We start from the raw sequence: 22,683 nt of genomic DNA, 5'->3' as shown, positions 1-22,683 counted from the left end.
GTCACAGGGGAGACAAACAGACTGCCACAGGGCAGTGGAAAGTCATGACCTAGAGTTTCACCACGGTTTCCAAAAGCTTACTAAGGTGTAGATCAGAGGCACAAGAGCTCAGAAATTAGAAGCCAAGACAAATGAAAAGGATGAGACATGAATTGGCAGAGCTCGAGGAAGAAATGGAGGAAAAGAAAGAAACATGGACAGAAATAAAAGCAAAACTGGAAACAGTGAGAGGGTAGTAAATGCTGCTAAATCATGGTAAAGATCGTAGAAAACAGGAGAAAAGTGGGCAAAAGGTCAAGATTAGGAAGAAAAGGATAGATATGGAAGACAGGGAAAAATACAAATAATCAAATTGCCCAAAGAAGAAAACTAGGGGGAAAAAAAGCAGAAAAATTATTTAAAGATATAATTCGAGAAAACTTTCCAGAAATTAATGAAGCCTTGAATCTATGGACTGAAGGCACACCAGGTGCCAGGAAATAATGACAAAGAAAAATCAACTCTAGGACATATACTAGTAAAGGTTATTGAACTTCAAAAGTAAAGAAACATTTGGGAGTGGGTAGGCAGACAAAAAGGTGAGTCTGCTTTTAAGGAAAAAAATTAGGACAAATTCAAATCATACACGAGGGCTGAACAACTCCCACAAAGGTCTCAAGAAAAGAGAAATACAGCTATTAGGATGGCCACTGTCCAAAGAATAGAAAACAACAAGTGCTGGTAAGAATGTAGAGAAACTGGATACTTGTACACTGTTGGTGGTAATGTAAAATGGTGCAACCACTGGGGAAAACAGTATGATTCCTCAAAAAATTAAAAATAGACTTACCATATGATCCCACTTCTGGATATATATCCAAAGAAATTAAAAGAAGGATCTCAAAGATATATTTGTACTCCCATGTTCATCGCATTATTATGCACCATAGCCAAGAGGGGAAAGTAACCCAAATGTCCATTGGTAGATGAACCCAATAAACAAAAATATATTATATACAGTCCTCCCTCAGTATATTTGGGGGATTGGTTCCAGGAGCCCCTGCAGATACCAAAATCCCTGCAGGTGGAGGTTAGAAGTGAGGAGCTAAGTTTTTAGAGATGCAGAGGGAAACATCAAAGAATCAACAAATCATGTTCAAGTGCCTTACATAAAATGGCATAGTACAGTGAGCACTACACACAATAGAGTTTTATGCAGCCTTGAAAAAGAAGGAAATCCTGTCACGGCTACAATGTGGATGGACCTCAAGGACATTATGTTAAGCAAGAGAAGCCAATCACAGAAGGACAAATACTGTATGACTCCACTCATGTCAATTATATAAAGAAGTAAAAATCATAGAAACAGAAAGTGGAAAGGTGGTTTCAGGGGCTGGAGGAGGAGGGAGGGAACATAGTGTTTAATGAGTATAGAGTTTCAAGTTTGCAAGATGAAAATGTTCTCACATCTGTTGCACAACAATGTGAACATACTTCATAATATTGAACTGGATGCTTAAAAATGGTTAAGATGGTACATTTAATGTTCTGTGTTTTTTAACCACAATAAAAAAGAAAAAAAAATCCCCAAATTTTTTACCTAGCCAAATTATCATTCCGGTATAAAGGTACATTTTTGAAGATGTAATATTTTCCGATAAGCCTTTTGGATCACACCAACACCCACGATCATGAAGTTTCAAAATACTTGGGACCAAGAAAAGATCATAAAAGCTTTCAGAGAGAAAAAATAAGTTATACAAAGGCTGAAGAATTAGAGTGGTGTTGGATTTCTTACCAGCAACGCTGGAAAGCAGAAGACAATGTGGAGTACATGTCTTCACAGTTTTCATGTAGAATTATATCCAGTATGGAATCCTATGTCCAGCTGTTGTTCCAATGTGAATAAAAATATTTTTAGGCATGGACGATGTTGAAACCATTCACCTCATTTGTATAATTTTTCAGGAAGCTATTACAGGTTGTGCTCGATCAAAACAAGGGGTAAATCAAAAGAAAGACAAACCTTGGGTCCAGGAAAAGAGATTCAGTGCAAAGGAGAGGCACAAGGAACACTCAGGGTGGTTGTGAAGGAGATTCCAAGATATGTGCTTCAGAAGTAGGAGGTGCCAGTTTAGATACCCCCAGTCAGCAACTCTGGGAGAGATTTCTTCCTGAGGGTGAAGTTGATTGAACTTCCAGATGAATCAGAAAGTTTTGAAAGAAGACTGACATATCTGGGAGAAAGCTAGGGGGTTACACCGTGGTTAAATACATAGAAAACGAAGCGGATGGGGGGAAAGTCCATTACAAAGTCTAGCAAAATGGAAGCACAGCACCTAGAGTAGATGCATGGCTCAGGCGAGAGGAGCATCTTCTTAAGTAACATAAGTAAACTCCGTATGTGGATCTGATGAAAGCCAGGATTTAACAACTTTGGGAGGATGAAGAGATAGATAGTATGAGTGCTGCAGGTGGGGGGTTAGGAGCAAGGAGTTAAGGCCTTTCTCACCTTGTGGAGAGTCAGTAATAGATGATGCCTGAAACCAAAAACTCAAGGAGCACTGTACACATGTTCTTTAGAGACACAGAGGGAAATATCAAAGAATCAACAAGAAGGGTGGATGGTGGTCACCTCTGTGGAAGAGAAAGTGGGGGATGAGTCTTTAAACTACATGTCTATGTAACTGAGCAGGACCCTGTTGTCATCAGTGACCATCTGACACGTCCAATGTTGTTTGTTACTGCCTAACTGTATAATGGTTTAAAGGGTTCTTCTCATGCTCTTGCTGACCAGGGTTAGGCTAGAGAGGAGGGAGGCGTAGGTGATCCCCCAACCCTCTCGTGGTGCTGCATGCAAGGATCATGCCCAGTGGTGCCCTGTTCTCGCCCCTAGTGCCCTGCTCTTGACCTGATACCTAAGAAATGGCAGTTGGGTGTTTTGTGCACCTTGTTGTTCTTAACTCGCCTCAACTGGGCATGTCTGCAGTTGTTTTTGACCCCTTGTGGTTTCCTTGTATCCTGTTGTTCGAGCTGCTGGCCTCAGCCTGCAGCAGGAGGTCCCAGGCCTCAGCCTGCTTGAAAGAATAAAAGCACTTATCAACCTGACTTTAAACTGCACATGTTTTTCTCTCAAGCTCTTTTCCACAGAACCCCTACCTAGGCTTCCTTTGTTCTAGGTACAAGAACATTAAAAGAGCCCTGAAGCTGGAGGTGAGCTTCATACCCAGCAGAGGGAAGGGGACCACTGCATCTGCAAAAACAATAACAATTTTGCAACAATTTGTTACCCTGTGTGTGATCTCTATGGAAATTAGCCCTTCCTCTTGAACTCTTGAACTTTTACTATAAAACTTCCTGCCTTCTCTCCCCAGCAGGCTCACAGTCTTAGAGGCAGTAGCTCACTGTGATCTCCTTTGCCTGGCAAAGAAATGAAGCTGCCTTTTCTACTTCATCCAAAACTCTGTCCTCGAGTCTTAATTCAGTAAACAGGGGTATGGAGGCCATGTTCCGGCAACACCTATAACAGCTTCATACAAATAAAAGCTAAATTAAAAAGAACAGCAAGGAAGAGCTGTTACAGGATGCAAAAGACCAAGCATGAGCAACATATTGGGCTCAGTGAACTAATTAAATCATGCCAGGAACCTCAGAGACCTGGAGCTTTCCCACGACAAGGATAAAGTTCCAGTGTGAAAATTACAGTCTGCTGCTGAAACAGCTGGCAAATCAGCAAAGTGGGAAGATTAAAAGTCAAGACAGGTGACGGGCATCTCACAGGAGATGGTATTAACCAGAAGTGAAAAAGACAGAGAGATCATTTCCAATCCAAACTGAATGCTAAGGGGTCAGCCCAACTTGAGCTGGAAGAATAAACAAAAGAGCTGGAATATTCATTCATTCCATTTAGCCAAAGCTCTACTAGGAAAGAAATGAGAAGCCAAGTAGCAGAAAACAGAGCTTCTTCGTGAACTCTATTGGCAGCAAAAAAAATGACTGCATGGAAGCAGCTGAATCAGGGAAAAAATGAACGAGAAGAGAGAAAGCAGAAGCTATCAGCTGCAAAGGAAGTAAAAGTCTATGTTGAGATTCAGGAGCTAGAGGATGCGTCACAGAAAGCAGAGAGATCTATGTATTTGTCCATGATGCAGAAAGGCTCCTGCCGCAGCCTGAGACAGAAATTTCTAAGAGGAAACTCAAAGGCCCGAAGCCATGAAGAATCCCCTTCCGGGGTACCTGATCTTCCGTCTCCTGAGATGGGCCAGCTTTTCTGGCCACTCAAGGAATTGGGCGGTGTGTCCCCATCCAACATACCCACCCATCATGTCATTCTCTTGCCTTAGGAGAAGAGATGGGTCTACAGATGGCTCTGTGCTGCATTTACTTAGATAAATGGGGGATCACATGGGCCTTGGAGGAATCTCCAGCAGGAGGCCTCCAGGCTAAGCTCCAGAGATGGTCCATCAGAAGACTCACAGAACCTGTCCCTTCTGTAGGGACAGGTGCCATGGTTACTGCTGGTGCCAAGGACCCTATTTTTCCCAGGAATGCACCCCCCACCACTGAAGATAAGGAACGGTACACCTGCCATCAAGATCTATGAATGTTTATGGCTTCATGAATCACGGACGGTGTCAATCAAGAGAGGTTCTTTGCATTTCAAAGGATTTCAACCCAGTCTCACCCACTGAAGATTCCCAGCCCCTCTGCACACAGGTATATAAATATCTATAGTTCTCACTTGGAAAGAAAAGTGGGGTTTCATTAAAGTGACTAAAGGTCATGCTCCACCTGGGGCCCTGGGATGGCTCAGAATGTGTGGCAGGACCAGGGTCTGGGTTCCTTCACTGGCCCATTAGATGGAGGGTGGAGGGGCTGGTGATTCCGGCAAGGAGCAAGGTCTATCTGCATGTTCATCCCTAAGTCAGATCCTGTGTGGTTACACACATGTGATGGGGTTCCCAGAGGTGAAATGGGAGAAAATTTGGTTGAAACAATACGTTGGCAATGCAGGATCTTCTATCTTCTGCAAAAGTCTTCAGTTTTTGCCTGGGGACTCACCCCTTCCCAGGCTCTTGGTCGATGTGGTTCTTGGGGAGCACCCTCCCCCTCCCCTGAAGGGTGGGCAAGTCCGCTCTTCCCATCTCCTCAGCTGTTACCAAAGGACTGCCGTATGCCTTGTTCAGTCTGTGCATCTTCTGTGTGTTCTAGGCCGATGCTGCCCGATGGAAATACACAATGCGAACCACATGTGTAACTTAAACTGTTCTAGTGGCCATGATCATCCTCCTCTCAAGGAACTTGCAATCTTAGAAGACAAACAGGCCTGCAGTTGCACTTGAGAGCCACATGCCCCCAGGAGGTATCTTTTCAAACTCTGCTTGAAGTTGGTCACAATTCTGTCACATTCCCAGCGGGACTGTTGGAAGTAATGCATCTCACAGGTGAATTCCTTTGTGAAATAAACCTGGATTTGCTCCAAAATCTCCTCATACTTCCAAAACGGTGCCACGTTCCAATGGTTGTGATTTTGTTCTCCAAAGCCCATGCAACCCGCATGTTTAGATCACGTGTGTTCTCTCTCCAGCCTCAAACAGCCTTTGCTCTGTTCTGGAGCCGCTCACTCTGTGCCTCAGATGCCTCCAGGATTCAGTCTCAGGAGCCCCGAGGTGCTCACCCACTCAAGGACTCTGCCCCCTCTCCACCGTGGGGGTCCAGCAGCCAGATGGAGACAATGGCTTAGTACACAGGAGGAGGCTATTTGGAGCATTTTCTTATGAAAGAGGGTTTCGCAGCATTCTGACTTTCCTGGGTTTGGGCTGGAATTTTGGAGGGCAGGGAAGGACGCCCAGGCTGATGAGGGGGCTCTCCTCTGGGCTCCCCAGCCCCTACACTTCTCTCATCATGCACACCCCACCCAGGTGGCCTGCACCCCGCATCCCAGGGCAGCACAGTGTGTCAGCATGGCGGACTCAAGGCCCATCGGCTCTCTCCTCCCATGGAGCCATCTCTTGGCCACTGGGATACAAGCAGGTGCTTAACAGATGCTCACTGAGTGGAAGGAAGGGGATGCAGGGCCCGAAGTGGTGATCTGGCCCAGTGTTTCCTCCCCACCCACCCTGGGTGAGCTTCTCCCAACCGCAACACGAGACAACATATGAGAAATCCCTTTGTCAAGATATTTTAAGCCCCGAACATAAGTGAGGGATTATTGCACACACCTGGTCATTCCACCAAGGCCCAGAGGTTGGCCAAACTCCTTTTTGGGTTGTTCCCCAAACTCCTCATCTGTGGGGTTTTCCTTAGAGGGTCTCGTTGCCTCTCCCTTCTTACCCTGGGGGTGATCTGACTCAGCCCTTGGCAAGCCCCACCAAGAACCCCTAGACCGAGGAGATGCAAATCTTACCAGTCGTACGCCCGACATCCTGGGGCAGCCGTTGCTCACAGCCTGTGTGCAGAGAGAAAGCAGAATGTCAGTCCTCGTGGCTCTGGATGTGGGACCCTGGAGGAGTGGGGCCACCAGTGTCCAGAGGCGTGCCCCTGAGTGCCTGGCATGGGGCCAAGAAATGACTTGACAAAATGGACAGATGAGTCATCATCCCATCCCAAGCGGAAGAGGCTTCCAGGACACCCTTGCTTCCTCCTGCCCCATCTCATCTATTTTACACTCAGCATTGGGCTCAACACAGGGAGTAGGGTGGTTCTGAACAGGTTTAAAACACTGTCCCTGTCACCCACAAGTCAAACTGTATCTGGTCAGACATCTGTGAAAACCAGCCATCACCACACACCACAGGGAGTGTGGAGGGAAGCAGACGGCGTAAACAGACACAGCAAACACTGTCTAAACCTCACTAGCACGCCCCAAACACAGGTATCCCCAATTTCATACGTGGGCTCAACAAAGAAGAGGTGGTCTGTTAACCAGCAGCATAGCTGGCAATCCCACCTGGCTCTGCCTCCTTTCAATCCTGTGCCCCGCACCTGGCTGCCTCCCAGGGGCTTTGGGAGCACAGAGGTGGAGGTGTAGATTGTCACGCCAGCCAGTGGAGGAGGAAGGTCACCGCCTTGATCCAAAGGAGGATCCCAGCCTTGCCCCTCTGTGCGGGGAGCAGCGTGAGGCAGGTACCTACTGCTGGTTTTGTTCACCCCCTGCTCCCTGTGTCTAATGCAGAACTGCCCCCGGGAATGACCCAGGAAATATTTGTTCAGTGAAACAGAATGGAGCCCTTGGAGAGGATGTCCTTTTTTGATGCTTTTTCCAGATGAGTAAGAATTCACAGTGGAAGCAAAGACAGGTGTTCTCTAGGGACGCTGTGACTTTAGCAAAGGCAGAGGGGCAAAGGGCAAAGGATGTGAAGGGTCCACGCTGAGTGGGACAAAGAGTCTTTGGCCACTCTTCTGTTAAACAAAGAAACATTTTATTTCAATTTTTATTTACTGCCTGGGCATTTTTACATTCATGACAACCTACACCTCCCAGTGTTTGTTGAGTGCCTACAGTGTAAAAGGCAGTAATCAGATTGAGATTCCCTTTTAAGGTCTGAGGCTACAGCTCTTTCAAGGGTGGCTGGTCCATGTCCCCACCTCACGTAACCCAGTGAGGTGATGGGTGGGCATGCCCCCTCCCCAGCTCCCCAGCGTTGCTCTGGCCCCTCACTTCTCTATCCCAGGTAGAAACCTCAGACCCTCTACTGCCTCATGCATGGCACTGACCTCCATGTTCATCACTCTCCGGACACCAGGATCTGCCTCACAGGTGCCCCCTGCCAGTCCTGCCCTCCCTGGGGGATGACCTGACACATGTTCTGGACTCCCACTCCCCTGACCCCAGATTCCACTGACCTCCACTCCCGCACGACTGGCGCTGGTCATCCCATGTCCCAGAACCTCTCCATTTCAGAAGCAAAGTCTTCCAGCTCTCCAGCCCCACCCCAAACTAGCACTAGTCGCCCACTCCCACTCAGAAACAGCTGTTCCTTCATTTTATCATGACTTCTCAGCCCTTTTGTTTCTCCCCAGTCTCTCAGCCAGGCATCCTAGCTTTATTTCTATCCCAACCAGCCTGGAAGCTGCCTTAAATCTTTTTTGGAACAAAGTGGTTTTGTAAACACCCGTAAATGGAATACAAAACTAAAGCACAGTGAGCGCCACGCTATGTGGACCCCTCTGGTCCACCACTGTCTGGCCCACCACGGTCTTGTGAATGCTGCTGGCTCCTGCAAGAAAGTCCCAGCCCTGAACTGAACCCACCAGGGATGGGTCACACCACCCTGACGGCAGGGGCCAGGGCAGTTTCATGGCCGGCACCTCCTCTGGGGCTTTAGAAATGCCTGAGGACCCCTTGAGTGGGCCCTAGTTGGCTCTTTCTGCAAAAATTAAAAAAAAAAAACAAACCCTATTTCAAAGCTCCCTCCCACTACTCACTCTGCAGAACACCTTGATCTGTGTCACTGAAAAAAGAGAGAAGTCACCCTCTGCTTCCAGCCCTGCCCTCTCTGGCCTCCTCCACCAGGGCCTTTGTTTTATCAATTACTGTGTTGATTAACATACATCCACAAATTCTTTGTGGACTCCTCCCTTGTAAAGACTGCGTCTCATTCTCCCCACCTGGGGTGTGGACTTAGTGGTTTCCTTCTAACAAATAGGATGAGGTGGAAGTGATGGAGTGTAGCTTCCAAGACTGGCTCATAAAAGGCCATGTGGTTTCCTCCTCTCTCTCTCCAACATCACTCAGCCTGGGGAAACTTGCTGTCATGTCATGAGGACACTCAAGCAGCCCCAAGGAGCGACCCATGTGGTGAGGAACTGAGGTCTCTAGTCAAGACCCAGTGATCTTGGAAGCAGGTGTTCCAGCCCCAGTCAAAGCTTCAGATGACCAGAGCTCCAGCCAATGTCCTTGTTATGGCTGAACTGTGTCCCCTCCAAGTTCATATGTTGAAGCCCTAACCACCCCTGACCTCAGATGGGACTGCATTTGAAGATGAGGCTTTTAAGAGGTGATGAAGTTAAATTGGTATTGTTAGGATGGGGCATAGCCCAACACGACTGATATCCCTGTAAGAAGAGGAAGAGGTATTAGAGGTGTGCGTGCGGAGGACTGACCATACGAGGACAGAGTAGCAAGACGGTGAGTGTCTGCAAGCCAAGGAGAGGGGCTTTGGGAAAACTCAGCCCTACTTGGCCTCAGACTTCCAGCTCCAGAATTGTGAGAACATAAATGTCAGTTATTTAAGCTGCCTAGCTGGTGGCATTTTGTTATAGCATCTCCAGAAAACAAACACTAAGCTCATGGGCTTACTGGTCCAGAACTGCCCAGCTAAGATGCTCTTGGATTTCAGAAATCATCTGAGAAAATAAATATTTGAAGCTGCAAAATTTTGGATTACTTTCTTATGCAGCAATAGGTAGCTAATACAACTGCCCCTCACTCTCACATCTTCCTTCATTCTCACTCTTCTGGCCTTTCCTCCCAAAGTTTTTCTGAAGATGCAAGTTTTGTCTACACTAAAATGAACTTTCTTGGCCTCATGACCTGCTCCAGCTATTGCTCTATATTGTATATGCCATATATTGTATATATTGCTATATACCCCTCTGCTCCTCAGCTGAGCCTCTTGAAGGAGTTGCCCCATCATGTTGCCTCCACTCTTTTATCTTTCATGCCTTCCCAAGCCTTGGGTCACACGCATGTCCCCACAAACACTGCACTCCAGGGCCAACGTGACTCAAGTCAACGCCAAGACCCTTCCAGCCATGCCCTCTTCCCTGACTACAGCCTCTTGGCTCCTGCAGGATTTCACTTCCCTGCCTTTCCTTTGCTCCTGGGGGGGTCCTCTCAACCTCCTCCCAGGACCCTTTCCCTCCCCTTGGCCTCTTGGTGTCTGAGGGAGATGCTGGTCTTTTTGTCTGCCTGATGTGCCTCCCCCTATTTCCTTTGGGAGAAATTCTCCTCTCTTTGTCCAAAATGTTTCTGATAGTGACCATGAATCATGGTACCTCAGAGACGGCATGTGATTCAAGGAGGGGTCAATCACAGGCTTTCCCTGGGATGTTCCAAATTGGAGCTGGGGGTCGGCTTTTTTCTGAAGTTGCAAAGTTTTGAAATATGATTCCAGAACTGCCAGGGGCTATGGTCCTAGTGTCTTAAAAAAAAAAAATAGCTGGTATGAGAGAATAAAGTTGGCAGGCCAGGAGGGAAGTAGACAAAAGACAGAAATCCTATCTCTGGCTCTTTTTCATTTTGTTATTTGAGCTAAGCTACCTAGACTCTGTTGAAACCAAAGAATTCTCATTGTTCTGGTGGCCCTCATTCTATTCCCTTTCAGCCTGCACACCCTCCTTGTGCATTCACACCACCTCCCAGGGCCACTCCCAGGATCAAAGCAATTCTGAGTCTGAAACCAATGTCTCCAACCCTCATCGCTATCCTGAACTCCAGATCCACCAAGGCCCTATTCTCTGGATATCTCCAGCAGACAGGCCATGGGCACATCAAACTCAACATGACCACAGCAACTCATCTCCTCTGTCCTCAAATCTGCTCTTTCCCCTGTGTTCTTTATCTCAGTGAATAAAAACTAGCAGCTGTTGAAGAAAATGCCTGAGTCATCTTATTATCCTCATATCAAATGATCACTAGGATCTGAAGAATTCATCCCTTAAAAACTTGAGTCTCCCAACTATGTTGTTTACAAGATACTCACCTGAAATATAAAGACACAGATAGATTACAAATAAAGAGATTCAGGAAATATACCATGTTTATACTAGTTAAAAGAAAGGAGGAGTAGCTATACTAATATCAGGCACAGCAGACTTCAGGACAAGAAAAATTATGAGGACTATTATTACAAAATAATAAAGGGACTGATTCCCAAAGAGAACATAACATTACTTAATCTGTATGCACCTAACAACACAGCATCAAAATACATGTGGCAAAAACTGGTAGACCTACAAGCAGAAAAAAATAAATCCACAATTACAGTCGGAGACTTTAGCATCCCTATATCAGTATTTGACATATCTGCCAGGCCTAAAATCAGCAAGGACATCGCTGAACTCAATAGCACCATTAGTCAACTGGATCCCATTGACATTCATAGAATACTTCATCCAACAACAGGAGAATATACCTTCTCAAGTTCACTTGGAACATTTACCAAGATAGACCACTTTCTGGGCCACAAACACATCTGAACAAATTTTAAAAATAAAAATCATGCAATCTGTGCTTTCAGCCCACAATGAAATTACACTGGAAATCAAAATAGCTGGAAAATCCCCAAATATTTGGAGATTAAGAAACACACTTACAAATAGCATGTGTGTCAAAGAAGACTCAAGAAAGATTTTTAAGTGTTTTCAACTAAATGAAAATACAACTTACCAAAACTTGTGGGATGCAGTGAAATTAGTGCTTAGAAGGAAATTTACAGCACTGGAAGACTATTTTTAAATAACGGGATTCAAATCAAGATGGCAGACTGGGAGGACTCGGAATTCACCTACCTCCATGAACATATCAAAAATACATCTATATGTGGAACAATTGTCACTGAAAATGAACTGCAGCCTAACAGAAAGACTCCTGTAAAATCAAGGCTGTAAGAAAGATAACTGCAGAATCAGACAGAAAGGGAAGAGAAGTGGTCAGGTCAGGACCTGTGCCCCTGGGACAGGACTCAGAGGAAAAGGGAGATTACATGGGTGGAGACCCTTGCTGAGAGTGAGTGGTTTGAGCCCCATATTGGGCATCCCAGCCCTGGGGTCTGACAAAGGGAAGATGAGCCCCCTTGGCCAGTTACAGGGCCAGTGGAACTAATGGGAGGACTGTGGGAAGCCTGGACACTGCTTGTGAGGACCACACAAACACTTGCTCCTGAGGCTGGGCAGAGAGGAAGGAATGAAACCACAGAGTTGGCTGACTGGTTTCCCAGGACCACCCTGGCATGTGCCCTAGTCCACAGCCCAGCCCAAGCTGAGCAGGAAGGGGGCAGTTATTACTGGCAATTACACAGATGGGACATCAGAAAAAGTCCAGATCTCTGACAGTGGCCAGATTACTGCACTTCATGCCAGACCCATGCTGAATACCCACCCACACCAACCCCTCTTGCTCCAGCACTGCTCCCATCTGGAGCAAGGAGGCTGGTACTGGGAGGGGGAAGAGCACAACAGAAAGGGAACTGAGCCAGTTTGGACCCAAACCTCAGGGCTTCTGCATCAGCAACTTAGGACCTGGCCCTGTCCCTAGTAGGGCAGTGATGGCCACTGAGAGGAAAGCCCCCCAACTCACAGCTGGGTCTGGCTCTAGCCCCTCCATCTCTAGTCCCACCTCCCACCAAGGCAATAGCTGCCACCACACCCTAAGGAAAGATGTGACTTGTGTTCATATCAAATCCAGTCTCTCCACCAAAGCTACTAGGCACATGTAGATTCTATTGGGACATTGCCACATAAGGAGACCCCTTCAAGACCGCCATAGGTAACAATTTTACTTAAATTTGTAAAGACAGAGAAAGATAATTAAAGTGAGAAGAGAGAAGATTTTGTCTCAACTGAAAGAGTAAGAGAAAATAAAATAAAGTTTTTAAAAAGGGGTGTAGGTATAGCTCGGTGGTAGGGAGTGTACTTAGCAGGCAGAAGATCCTGGGTTTAATCTTTACTACACCTATATCTTAAAAAATTATTTTTTAAATAAAGGAAAAGAAAGAGCAAAGGAATCCCCCCCTAACAAAAAAACAACCAATGAAACAGAAATAAACAGTTTACCAGATACAGAGTTCAAAACATTAGTAATAAGAATGCTAAATGAATTAGGGAAAAGAATAGATGAAGGCAGAGAAAATTTTAACAAGGAACTAGAAAATATTAAAAAGAACAAGTCAGAACGGAAGAATACAAGAACTGAAATGAAAAACCTACTAGAAGGAATGAATAGTAGACTAGATGATACAGAAAAATGCATAAGTGATCTGGAGGATAGAATAATGGAAATCACCCAAACAAAACAGCAAAAATAAAAACAAATTTAAAAAATAAAAACAGTTTAAGGAATCTTTGGGATAACATCAAATGTACTAACATTCTCATCATAGGGGTCCCAAAAGGAGAAGAGAGAGAAGGGGGTAAAAAAATGTATTTAATAAAATTTTGAAAATTCAGGTTGAAAATGTCCCAAGCCTGAAGAAGGAAACAGATATCCAGGTGCAGAAAACACAGAGGGCTCCAAACAAAATAAAACCAAACAGACCCACACCAAGACACACCATAATTAAAATGTCAAAAATTAAAGAGAGAATTCTAGAGGCAGCAAGAGAAAAATACAGATTTATGTAAAAGGGAACCCCATTAAACTGTCATCTGGTTTTTCTGCAGAAATATTACAGGCCAGAGGGAAGTGACACGATATATTTAAAATGCTGAAAGGGAAAAACTTGAAACCTAAGATTCTCTTCCTGGCAAGACTGTTATTTAGAGTTAAAAAAGAGATAAATAACTTCTCAGACAAGCAAAATGAAAGGAGTTCATCAATACTAAACTGACCCTAAAAGAAATGTTAAAAGGTCTTCCCAAAGTAGAAAAGGCTTAACAAGAAGTATCTATGGGAAAGGAAAAAAACATCCCACTAGTAAAGGCAAATATATAGTAAAGGCTGAGGATCAACCACTTAAATAAGCTGGTACAAAGATTAAAAGATAAAAAATTATAAGGTCAACTATAACTACGAGAATCAGTAAAGGGATAAACATGAAGATATAAAATGTGACATCAAAATCACAAAGTGTAGGGGAAGGGAGTAAAAAAGTGTAGATCTTTTGGAAGGTGTTAGAACTTAAAGGACTACCTGTTTAAAACAGATATGTTACAGGTCAACATATATGAATCGCATGGTAACCACAAATCAGAAACCTACAACAGATACACAAAAACAAGAGAGTAAGGAACATAAGCATACCACTAGATAAAATCATCAAACTATAAGGGAAGAAACTAAAAGAAGAAAAGGACAGGAAGAACTACAAAAACAACTGGAAAACAAGTAATAAAATGACAATAAGTACATAACCTATTTATAATTACTTTAAATGTCAATGGACTAAATCCTCCAATCAAAAGACACAGAATGGCTGATTGGATAGAAAACAAGTCCCATCTATATGCTACTTACAAGAGACTCCCTTCAGAATTAAAGACACACAGAGACTGAAAGTGAGGGGATGGAAAGAATATTTCATACAAATGGAGACAACAAGAAAGCTGGAGTAGTAATACTCATATCAGACAAAATGGACCTTAAAACAGAGTCTATAACAAAAGACAAAGAAGGGCATTATATAATGATAATTGGATCAATACAAGGAGATAATATTATACTCATTAACATGTGTGTACCCAATATAGGAAGGAGCAACTAAATACATAAAGCAAATATTAACAGACATAAAGGGAGAAATTGGCAACAATACCATATAATAGAAGGAGACTTTAACACCCCACTTACATCAATGGACATATCATTCAGACAGAAAATAAATAAAGGAACAGTGGTCTTAAATGACACAATAGACCAGTTGGACTTAATAGATATCTATAGGACATTACATCCAAAAACAGCAGAATACATGTTCTTTTCAAGCACACATGGAATGTTCTCCAGGATAGATCACATACTAGGCTGTGAAACAAGTCTTGACAAATTTAAGAAGATAGAAATGATATCAGGCATTTTTTTTTCTGACCACAAATGTATGAAACTAGGAATCCATTACAGGAAGAAAAATGGGAAAAGTATAAACACATGGAGACTAAACAACATGCCACTAAAAAAACCAATGGGTTAATGAAGAAAGCAAAGAGGAAATCAGAAAATACCTCAAGACAAATGAAAACAGAAACACAGTTTTCCAAAATCTATGGAAAGCAGCAAAAGCAGTTCTAAGAGGGAACTTTATAGTGATACAGGCCTAACACAAGAAATGAGAAAAATCTCAAATAAAAAAACCTAACCTTCCATTTAAAAGAATTAGAAAAAGAAGAAAACACAAAGCCCCATATCAGTGGAAGGAAGGAAATAATAACAATCAGAGAGGAAATAAATAAAATAGAGATGAAAAAACAATAGAAAAGATCAATGAAACCAAGAACAGTTTCTTTGAAAAGATAAACAAAATTGACAAATCTTTACCCAGGCTCACCAAGAAAAAAAGAAAGAGAACTTGCAAAAACAAAATAAGAAATGAAAGAAGAGGAATAACAACCGATATCACAGAGATACAAAAAAAAAAAAAAAAAGAGAGAGAGTGAGAGAGAACACTATGAATAGTTATACGCCAACAAACTGGACAACCTAGAAGAAATGGACAAATTTTTAGAAACATACAACCTTCTAATCAGGAAGAAATAGACAATCTGAAGAGACCAATCACTAGAAGTGAAACTGAATTTGTAATTTTGAAAAATTCCCAGCAAACAAAAGTCCAGAGCTAGACAGCTTTTGGTAGGGAAGTTCTACCAAACACAAAAAGAAGAGCCAATACCTATTCTTCTCAAACTATTCCAAATAAGTGAAGAGAATGGAATATTCCCAAATTCATTCCATGAGGCCACCATTACCCTGATACCAAAAATAGACAAAGACACTACAAAAAAGAAAGAAAGAAAGAAAATTACAAGCCAGTATTTCTGATGAATATAGATGCAAAAATCTTCAATAAAATTTTAGCAAATCAAATTCAATAATATATAAAAAGAATCATACAACATGATCAAGTGGGATATTATTTCAGGGATGCAAGTACAGTTCACAAACTGATCACAAATTGATGTGATACACCACGTTAAGAAAAGGATAAAAATCACATGATCATCTCAATAAACATAGAAAAAGCACTTGACAAAATTCAACATCCATACATGGTAAAAACGTTCATCAAAGTTGGTATACAGGGAACATATCTCAACATAAAAAAGGCCATTTACGACAAACTCACAGCTAACATCATACTCAACAGTGAAAAGCTGAAAGCTTTTCCTCTAAAATCAGGAACAATACAAGGATGCCCACTCTTGACACTTCTATTTAACATATGATTAGAAGTCCTAGCCCCAGCAATCACACAAGAAAAAGAAATAAAAGAAATCCAAGTTGGAAGGAAAGAGGTAAAATGTTACTATTCGCAGATGATATGATACTCTATATAGAGAACCCTAAAGTCTCCACACAAAAACTATTACAACTAATAAATGCTTTCAGCAAGGGAGCAGGATATAAAATTAATACACTAATAATGAACTATCAAAAAGAGAAATTAAGGAAATAATCTCATTTACAATCACATAAAAAAATACCTAGGAATAAACTTAACCAAGAAGGTGAGAGACCTATATTCTGAAAACTATAAAACACTGATGAAGGAATCTGAAAATGATACAAAGCAGTGGAAAGATATCCCATGTTGTTGGATTGGAAGGATTAATATTGTTAATATGTCCATACTGCCCAAAGAAATCTATAGCTATAATGCAACCTATATCAAAATACCCATGACATTACTCACAGAACTAGAACAAATAATCCTAAACTGTATATGGACCCACAAAAGGCTCTGAATTGCCAAAGCAATCTTGAGAAAGAAGAACAGAGATGGAGGTATCATGCTCCCTGCTTCAGACTATACTACAAAGCTACAATCATCAAAACAGCATGGTCCTCATACAGAAACAGACACATAGATCAACATAGCAGAATAAAAGGCCCAGAAATAAACTGATGCACTTTGGTCAATGAATCTACAGCAAAGGAGGCAAGAATATACAATGGGGAAAAGACACACTTTTCAACAAGTGGTGCTGGAAAAACTGGACAGCTACATGTAAAAGAATGAGATTAGAGCATTTCTTCATAACATATATAAAAATAAACTCAAAATGGATTAAAGATCTAAATGTGAGACTGAAACCATAAAACTCCTAGGGAAGAACATAGGCAAACACTCTTTGACATAAATAGTAGCAGTATTTTTTTTAGAGCTGTCTCCTAAGACAAATGAAATAAGAATAAAAATAAACAAATGGGACCTAATTAAACCTAAAGGCTTTTCACAGAAAAGGAAAGCATTCACAAAATGAAAAGACAACCTACTGAATGGGAGAAAATATTTGCAAATGATATGACAAATAAGGGGTTAATATCCAAAATATATAAACAGCTTGTACAATTCAATATCAAAAAAAAAAGAACTCAAAATAAAAACTGGCAGGATACCCAAATAGACATTTTTCCAAAGGAGATATACAGATGGCCAACAGGCACATTAAAAAATGCCTAACATTGTTAATTATCAGAGAAATGCAAATCAAAACCACAATGAAATATCAACTTATATCTGTCAAAATGGCTATCATTCTCAAAAAGCTAAAAACAGAAATACCATATGATCCAATAATTCCTTCTGGGTACATACTTGAAAAAAACGAAAACGCTAATTCAAAAAGTAAATGCACCTCAATGTTCATAGCAGCATTATTTATAATAGTCAGGATGTAAAAGCAACCCAAGTGTCCATCAACAGATGAGTGGATAAAAAACATATGGGGTGTGTATGTGTGTATGTGTGTGTGTGTGTGTAATGGAAAATTACTCAGCCATAAAATTACTCATTCATAAAATGAATGAAATTCTTCCATTTGCAACAACCTGGATGCACCAAGAGAGTATTATGTTTAGTGAAATAAATCAAATAGAGAAAGACAAATACTATGTGTTATCACTTAGATGATGAATCTAAAAAATAAAATAAACAAATACTACAAAACAGAAACAGATGCACAGATACAGAGAACAAACTAGTGGTTACCAGTGGGGAGACAGGTGGGTGAGGGGCAAGATAGGGTTTTGGGATTAAGAGACATAAACTACTACGAATAAAATAAATAAACAACAAGGATATATTGCAAAGCACAGGGAAATATAGCCATTATTTTGTAATAACTTTAACTGGAGTATAATCTATAAAAATATTGAATCACTACGTTATACAACTGAAACCAACATAATATTGCAACTCAACTATACTTCAATTAATTTTTAAAAATTTTAACAATAAAAAATATAATTAAGAAGAATAAAGACATAAAATTAATAATCTAAGCTTCCACCTTGGGAAACTAGAGAAAGAAGAGCAATATAATCCAAACACAAGAAGAAAAATAAATAAGTAATAAAAATAAGAGGAGAAATCATGAAATTGAAAACAGGAAATCAATAGAGAAAATCAATGAAACCAAAATCTAGTTCTTTGAAAACATCAGTTAGACTGACAAGCCTCTAGTCAGCTAACCAAGAAAAAAAGAGAGAAGACACAAATTTCTAGTATCAGAAATAAAACTGGGACATCTGATGGATAACTGGTCTCATAGTCATTAAAAGGGTCATAAAGGAGTATTATAAACAACTCTATCCCTACAAATTTGGTATCTTAGATGAAATGGACCAATTCCCTGAAAGACACAATCTATCAAAACTCAGACAAGAAGAAACAGACCATCTAAAAAGGCCTGTATCTAGTAGAAAAACTGAATTAATGATGAACAACATTTCAGAAAAGAAAGTGCCAGGCTCTGATGGTGTCACTGATGATGTCTATCAAACATTTAAGGGAAAAATGATACAAATTCTCCACAATATCTTCCAGGAGACAGAATCAGAGAGACCACCTCCTAGCTTATTCTATGAGGCCAGCATTACCCTAATACCAAAACTAGATAAAAGACATTAAAAGAAAGGAAAACTTCGAGCCTCTCTCTCCACCTGATTAGTCCCCAGTCATCCTTTATTTGGGAGAATGCAAGCCTCCCAGGTGGACTTGCTATTTCTGTTCTCTCCAAAAATCATTCTCATTTAAAGTAATCTCTAGAAGATGGAAAAAAATCAGTCATGTCATGCCTCTCCACAGCTAAGACTGTGCTGTAACTTTACAGAATTCAAGGTCCTTCAGGATCCCAACCTGCCTTCCTTTTCAGTCTGCCTTGTCTCTCACCTCTTCCCCCAGCGTGTGCAGTTCCTGAAACACCCCATATCCTCTCTCACCCTAGTATCTCTGCCCTTGATCTGAAATGAGTTAGGAACACATACACGTGCACACCCAGGCACTCACACCTCACATGCAGCAGTTCCTTCTACATCATCATTCACTTCTTTGTTTGTTGGGGTTTTTTCGGCTATCTCAAACTGGAATTTTTTTTTTACATTTTAATATATTTGTATTGAAGTACAGTCAGTTTACAGTGTTGTGTCAATTTCTGGTGTACAGCACGATTCTTCAGACACATAGGAACATACATTCGTTCTCATATTCTTCTTCACCGTAGGTTGCTGCAAGATATTGAATATGGTTCCCTGTGCTGTACAGTAGAAACTTGTTTAAATATTTTACATATAGTAGTTAGTATCTGCAAGTCTACAGCTTCCAATTTATCCCTTCCTACCCCCTTTCCCCCGGTAACCATAAGTTTGTTTTCTATGTCTGTGAGTCTGTTTCTGTTTTGTAAATAAGTTCCTTTGTCTTTTTTTTTTTTTTTTAGATTCCACAAATATGTGATATCACATGGTATTTTTCTTTCTTTTTCTGGCCTGCTTTGCTTCACTTAGAATGACATTTTCCAGGTTCATCTATGTTGCTGCAAATCGTTACCACTCACTTCTGTTTTTGTGTCATTATGTGTTTTCTCCCACACTTGTGAGAAACTGTCTTACTCATCCCAGGAGGAGCTCGCAATATGCTTGCTGAATGGATGGATGGATGGATGGGTGGATGGATGGGTAGATGTGTGGGTGGGTGGATGGATTAATGGGTGGGTGGGAGGGCAGATGGATGGGAGGGTAGATGGATGAATGGCTACTCGGGGGATGGAAGCAGCCCTGCCCCCATCCTTCTCCAGGAAGACAGGTGAGGGTTTTCCTCTGAGGGGAAACCATGGGGTATTTTCAAGTTCCTGCCTTTTGGAGGTGAGACGCTTTCTTTTTCTTAGCTGTGACCGGCTCTGAGGCAAGTCAGTGTGGCTGAACCTCTGGGTGTTCAGAATCTGCATTGGCCCTAGCTAATCTTAGGAATCAGAGTTGGGTGACTCTCACCTGAGGGGAGAAGTGTAAGCTGCTGGTTCCCAAAGCCCTGCTTAGTGCTGCCGGAGACCCAGAGCCACACCACTAACATGTGTTTCTGGGGCACCACTGAAGTGGAGTCCAGGGGGGAGTGGGTAGGACAATGCTGAAAGGCAAGTGGGAAGGTGGAGCTGGGGAGAAAATCTAAGTGTTGCTGGGACCAGGAGGGGCCAGAGTGGGCAGGGGGCTGTGTGCCAGGTGTTGTGTGGGGCACTGATGAGATGGGCTCTAAGAAGTAAAACCCATATTGGGACTCTGGTCTTTGGGCTGCCAGCCCAGAAGGAGCCACTATCCTGGCGGGCTGACAAAGCACTGCCCAAGGCAGGGATTTGAGCATCCTTTGGGTGGAAAAATGTATCTGGGGCTGGGTGAGGAATTGAGAGACTTGGAAGGCATGCTATGTTAACAGCTAACTGCCTATTCTCCTGCCCTGGTGTGGAACCCATCACTCCAAGGAAAACAAAGCCTGTGTGGGCTGGTATAGGTGGGAAGGGCCCCCACTCAGTGGAAGTCAGCATAGTCCAACAGATGGTAGGGATCCAAGCTGGACCACCCAGGTCCAGACAGTAAAGAAATTCAAATATTGATAATTTCATATGGTTCCATCTAGCACATGTGCGGATACATGAATATATAATAAAAACAAGCTATATTTTATAGTGTTATGCCATTTTGGTTTTAAAATATAGGAGATACACACTTATATGTGGACTCTAAAAAAAACACAAATGAACTTATTTACAATAGAGAAACAGACTCACAGACATAGAAAACAAACTTATGGTTACTGGTGGGGAAGGGGATGGGAAGGGATAAATTGAGAGTTCGAGATTTGCAGATACACACTACTATATATAAAATAGATAAACAACAAGGTCCTACTGTATAGCACAGGGAACTATGTTCAATAGCTTGCAATAACCTTTAACGAAAAAGAATATAAAGGAATATGTATGTATAACTGAAATCACTATGCTGTACACCAGAAACTAACACAACATTGTAAATCCACTAGACTTCAGTAAAACTAAAATAAAATGGCCTGGGACTAGGAAACATGACTTCACTCCCACCTCTGCTTCTGCCTCTCCCACACCATTCCTCCATTCAACATGCCTCTGTCCAGGGCCCGCTCTCTGCCAGGCCCTGGGTGGGTGCGAGTACAGAGAAACCCGGAGGGAGTCCAGCCTCTGCCTTCAAGGCGCTCATACCCAGGGGCCTCGGGCAAAGGATTTTTCCCTCCATCTCCACGTTCTCTTTTGTGAAAAATGTACTACAATTCCTGCTCTTCCTCCCTGGAAGGCTTGTGATGCGCTCTGAGTGAGAAGGCGGAGGTCTGAGCCCTCGTAAGATGTGAAAAGCACGAAGTCCCAAGCATGCATCTCGGGAAGTAGGAAATGTTCGCCTCTGCGGTGTCACCCCCGCACGGAGCTGCACACCCCTGAGGGCCCGACCGTGCAGAAGTGAGGGTGCAGTGGAGCCCAAGACACACCCAGATGTCCCCCGTGGAGGAGGTGGCCAAGAGCCAGCTGCTCAGCAACCTGCGGTCCAGGAGGAGGGGAAGGGCTGTTGAGCTGAGGGGTCCTGAACAAAGAGTCTTTGGGGCGGCGTGTGCTCCAGGCCCAGAGAGCTGCACACAGAGTTTTGGTTTTCTTTGAAATAAAATCCTGAATGGAGTTCAAGGGCTTTATGGTTTGGAACAAAATTTGAGTCCAGAGTTAAGGAGTGGAGGCTGAGTGGGAGGCCTGGTTGTGGGGTTGGGAGGTTGAGAATGGGGTCCCACACCTGCCAGCTGCCGGGCCCTCCCCGTGTCTTGGGTTTCCTCCTCTGTGATGGGGAACAGATGCCCACAGTGGTGTCCCTCGTCTCGGTCCCTGTCCCCTCACAACCCAACGCTCCACCCAGGGGAGGCTTCGAGGCCCAGCAGAGTCCTGCCTCACCCTGGGGCCCAGGCCTTTCTGATGGGACTAACAACATATTTGTCTGTGATTATTCAAGAATACAGTAGAGGCGACAGGGATAAGCCGAGCCTTGGAGTAGAGTCCGGCTCTGCCTCCTCCCTGGGGGTACCTCAAATCCCACTGTCCTAGACGGAGGCAGTCACACCAGCGGGCGGTGAGGAAGCAGTGAAATGCCACGTAAGGCACGGAGACATCTGCCAGGTACCCAGTCATCGGCACCAGGCTGTCCTTCATGCCCCAAGAGTCCACCCCGAGACCCTCCATCCCCTCCGCCCATGAGCCTACCTTCCCAGAGCAGAGGCCCAGGACAGCCCCCCTGTCCTCCTTCTCGTCCTGCTCAGCCCCGCAGCGGCCCTGCAGCTGCAGGAATGGACCTCTGGGCTGGTTTCTCATTTCCAGGCCCCAGGAGGGGGTCTCTAGCTCTCCACCGGCCGTGGGGACAAAGCTCTCCCCACCTGGTTCCCAGGAGAACTGTGCAGCACTGCCCCAGGTCTGTGCCCCCCAACCCACCTCCTGCCCAGAGCCCCTCCTCCCAGCCTCCCAGTGGGCAGAACGCAGGCCTGGTGCATCTGCAGG

The 22,683-nt window shown here is 43.3% G+C and overlaps 1 protein-coding gene across 2 annotated transcripts in view; it reads right to left on the bottom strand.

Moving 5' to 3' along the window:
* Nucleotides 1-22,683, bottom strand: part of MYO7B (myosin VIIB) — an 89,315-nt gene that overhangs the window by 66,438 nt on the left and 194 nt on the right. For both annotated transcript variants that reach the window (XM_032479218.1, XM_032479219.1), the window contains exon 2: nt 6,386-6,427. In XM_032479218.1, coding sequence (XP_032335109.1) covers nt 6,386-6,403 — 18 coding nt within the window. In that variant the 5' untranslated portion in view covers nt 6,404-6,427. The remainder of the gene's footprint in view (nt 1-6,385; nt 6,428-22,683) is intronic.

Source organism: Camelus ferus, chromosome 5 (assembly GCF_009834535.1).
Source record: "Camelus ferus isolate YT-003-E chromosome 5, BCGSAC_Cfer_1.0, whole genome shotgun sequence".
Classification (NCBI taxonomy): Eukaryota; Metazoa; Chordata; class Mammalia; order Artiodactyla; family Camelidae; genus Camelus; species Camelus ferus.
This window is presented reverse-complemented; position numbering and strand designations above follow the sequence as displayed.